We start from the raw sequence: 3,352 nt of genomic DNA on the forward strand, positions 1-3,352 counted from the left end.
TGAACTTTCTTTCTATAAAGAGACACGATAATAACTTATATCGTGTTTTCTTTGTAAAATCCAGAAATAACTAACACAATGGACCATTAGTTAGCACAGCTGCGCTTATAAAATAAGGAAAATAAAGCAGAATTTTGCTGGTAAGGCATTAGCAGAAGTCAGTTAATCACTGTACCATCAGGGAATAGATGCTACAGTAAAACTGTGCCAAATCATTGTGTGGACATAAACCTGAAACAAAAACAACCATTTCTCTATTAGGTACTTCCCGAAATCCACATATTGGTTCATCCATACGTCTGAATATTCAATTACACCTCAAAAGAAAAACGAGCTGTTTGGACAACAACAAACAACAACTACATCTTTTATTCATCCAATGTTTTAAAAAGGCGGCAACTAGTTTTAAAGTACTTAAGAGACCTTCAGATTGAGTCTGGTTCGTCTCTAAGCCTGACCATGAGCTTAGCTTGGGGCGACGCCTTTTGGCACATTGCTAACTCTGTACATGCATCTAGATAAGACTTGCTTATTTGTCGATAGCCGAAAGTGACAATAAATGATTCAAGCAATCTTGTTTTGGATAGCACAAACTTCATAAACCATATGTCATTTGGTAAGCACTTGATACCATCCAGTGAGACGTGTTTGAGATTAGCAAACAAGTCGTCACTTATCTCTGCCTTTATAATGTCTTCATCAATGGCATCGTCAGATTCAGGTTCATCTATCTCTCCATTTGCAAAGTCTTCATCATTTTCATCAGCCCTTTTAGTTATTTCTACCTACATAAGGAAGTAAAAAAAAGTTGCAGTCCAATTGATCACGTGATTAATGGTTATCAGTTAATTGAGACATACAAGCTCAAGGGGTGCATCTAACATTACCTCAATATGGAGTTCTTCAATGTGAGGGGCAGATCTCAGTAAAGAAAATATCGACATAATGCTAGGGAGTTTGCCAAAGTTTGCACTCAGGTGTCCTACCCTCAAGTTTTGAAACTTCCATGAAATCCCTTGCAGCGGATTTTCATTAATCTGGAAAACATAAGAACATAGTTAGACTGACATATGGACCGGACGTTACAGTGGGACAGATGATCACTTGATCAGCAACTCTAATTAGTTGTGTATACTTAATAGTTGAAGCTGAGAAGCTAAGGATGATTTTGTTAGAATGTTTATTTGCCATCCTATATTTTAATCTAGAGTAGATTTCATGAATGAAATCACAATACAAAAACTGCATGATTAAGGTACATCTGCCTTTCTATAAGATACTATCAATTCTTAGAACAAAGTGCAACGTTTCCTACAATGGTGTCAATAAAACATTCTCCCAAGGACTAAGGCTAATGGAGTCCTGACATTGGAGTAATGGTACACAGTAAGAGACTTCAAAACAAATTGTCAAGATGTTGCTGAACTGTAAGGCAGTAGCTTGTCTCTTCTATCAGGTTTTGGCAAAATGGTGCTTCTCACTGAAGAAGTTTTTAGAGAGAAGGATTTTAAAGCCATGCTTTTTAATATAAAAAAAAGCACCACTACAAAGTACTGGGAGGGATCCGAGTTTCCCTTTACAAGATTAAAACAGCAAAAGGAAAAGAGAAAAAACACCACCAAACACCAGGAACCAGTTACAAACTATACAGAGCCGTAGAAACAACTAGGTAAACTGGGAACAGACAAGTTCGATATTTTTATATGTATGCTCCAGCCAAAGAGGTGAGAAAAAAACTAACATTATATAGAAGCAGAAGCGTAAACAAGTGCACACTGCAAAGTAAGCTAGTAACTGAAAAGCAGAATTCAACTCCCTGTTCCATCGAATTTCGAATTATGAGGCATGTAGGTATACCTGAATTGAGTCGGTCTCGATCAGAAGTCTTTTGGCATTACGGATCCGTCGGAAAGTGTTGATGTAGTCCGGGGTCCAGAATAGGTCATCAATGGAGATGATAGCCTCCTCCAGCAACGGAAACTCCTCTGAAAGCCGGCATCCGTTGTCGAAGAACATGATCAGCTTGAGCACGCGCAGTTTGGGCGCCCGGATGGCACATCCTTGCGCGGGAGCAGCGTCGTCGAAGTGGCTGGTCTTGACGTCGTTCAAGGAGAGCTCAGTGAGGTCCACCGCGGTGGAGATGAGGTGTTCGAGCTGCGCCGCGCCGCCACTGAAAGGGAATGCCACATGGCTGAGGAGCAGGGTGACGAGGTTGGGGAAGCCTCCGAAGCCATGGGGGGCGCGCGGCAAGTGGCAGTAGCCACAGAGCTCGAGGTGGGTGAGCTCACGGCAGGCGAAAAGGGCGGGGCCCAGGACGCCGGCCGAGCGGGAAAACCAGGGATTGTCGAACTTGAGGACCAGCTTCTCGACACGCTTGCGCGCCAGGGCTTGGAGCCAGCGAGCGGCGCGGTAGAAGTGAGGTATGCGGACGCGGGCCGTGAAGCTGCGGACGGGGGCGGCGCACCGCCACAGCACGCGGGCGTCGGGCGCGGCGTTGGAGCCCGCGCTGAACCAGATGTCGAGGTTGGGGATAGACTCCCAGCGGTGATGCCAGGCAGGGTTGAGGCAGCAGGTGCGGACCAACTTGTCGAAGGGGAGTCTACGGAGGATGTTGTCGAGCATCTCCGGTTGTAGCGACATCAGGAGGTCCTGCCCGGCTCCTTGTGCCTCCTCCGCCTGCGCCTGCGTCTGCCGGCGGCGAATCCTGGAGGAGGAGCTCGCGCTTGCCATTTTCTCCGTTGCGGATTTGCGGCTCGGGTGGGAGGGGGACGGTGCCATTCTGAGCGGACAATTAATACTGTTGGGAAACTTGGGCCTCGTCTGAGCTCCGTCTTATGGGGCAATCTTACCTAACCCTCAGTAAGTAAACAGTTATCTATCTAAAAAAAGAAAAAAAAGAAAGTTATCCATCTATCTCTTTAGGCATGTACAGCTTGGTAGCAATTAACTAAAATTAATCATATTTAGTAGAAAATTACATTGCTAAGGAAAAGCTTATGATACAATGGATAAGGCAATTTTTTTTATTCTCCCTCCTCCACCCAAGTCATAATTCAACATGGTAACTCTAAGAAAACGGTTAAAATAAATCTAACGATTTAAGTCTGTATAAGTGACATTTTTATGGTTATTTAAAATAGGTCATGTGACTTGTCTTCACTTGTGCTGTTTCGTCGAGATAGAAGAGTGCGCATCTAAGCAACCGCACTGGCAACGTGAGGTCATGGGGAGCGTCTGACGTGTGGTCAAAGCGGTGTGGAGATAGAGGAACGTGAGGTCACGGGGAGCGTCTGACGTTGGATGAACGGATGGGGTACACATAGATGAGTGAAGCGGTTGGGTTAGGCAATTA

The 3,352-nt window shown here is 44.7% G+C and overlaps 1 protein-coding gene across 1 annotated transcript; it reads right to left on the reverse strand.

The window, feature by feature from the left end:
* Positions 1-274: 274 nt before the first annotated feature.
* On the reverse strand, positions 275-2,778 carry LOC124671720 (F-box/FBD/LRR-repeat protein At1g51370-like). Its single transcript, XM_047208059.1, has 3 exons — positions 1,858-2,778; positions 888-1,037; positions 275-785 (listed from the first exon to the last, which is right to left on the reverse strand). Exons 1-3 carry the CDS (start codon positions 2,776-2,778, stop codon positions 426-428), a joined length of 1,431 nt encoding a protein of 476 aa, XP_047064015.1. The 3' UTR covers positions 275-425.
* Between the last annotated feature and the right edge of the window lie 574 nt (positions 2,779-3,352).

The sequence above is a fragment of the Lolium rigidum genome, chromosome 7, assembly GCF_022539505.1.
Source record: "Lolium rigidum isolate FL_2022 chromosome 7, APGP_CSIRO_Lrig_0.1, whole genome shotgun sequence".
Classification (NCBI taxonomy): domain Eukaryota; kingdom Viridiplantae; phylum Streptophyta; class Magnoliopsida; order Poales; family Poaceae; genus Lolium; species Lolium rigidum.

Bases quoted from the DNA above. Each gene is read 5' to 3' on its own strand.
- LOC124671720 (XM_047208059.1), bottom strand. From the start codon at position 2,778: ATGGCACCGTCCCCCTCCCACCCGAGCCGCAAATCCGCAACGGAGAAA. The intron at 1,038-1,857 runs GTATACCTACAT...TATGTTTTCCAG, and splicing joins TCGAGACCGACTCAATTCAG to ATTAATGAAAATCCGCTGCA. The intron at 786-887 runs GTAATGTTAGAT...TTCCTTATGTAG, and splicing joins TTGAAGAACTCCATATTGAG to GTAGAAATAACTAAAAGGGC.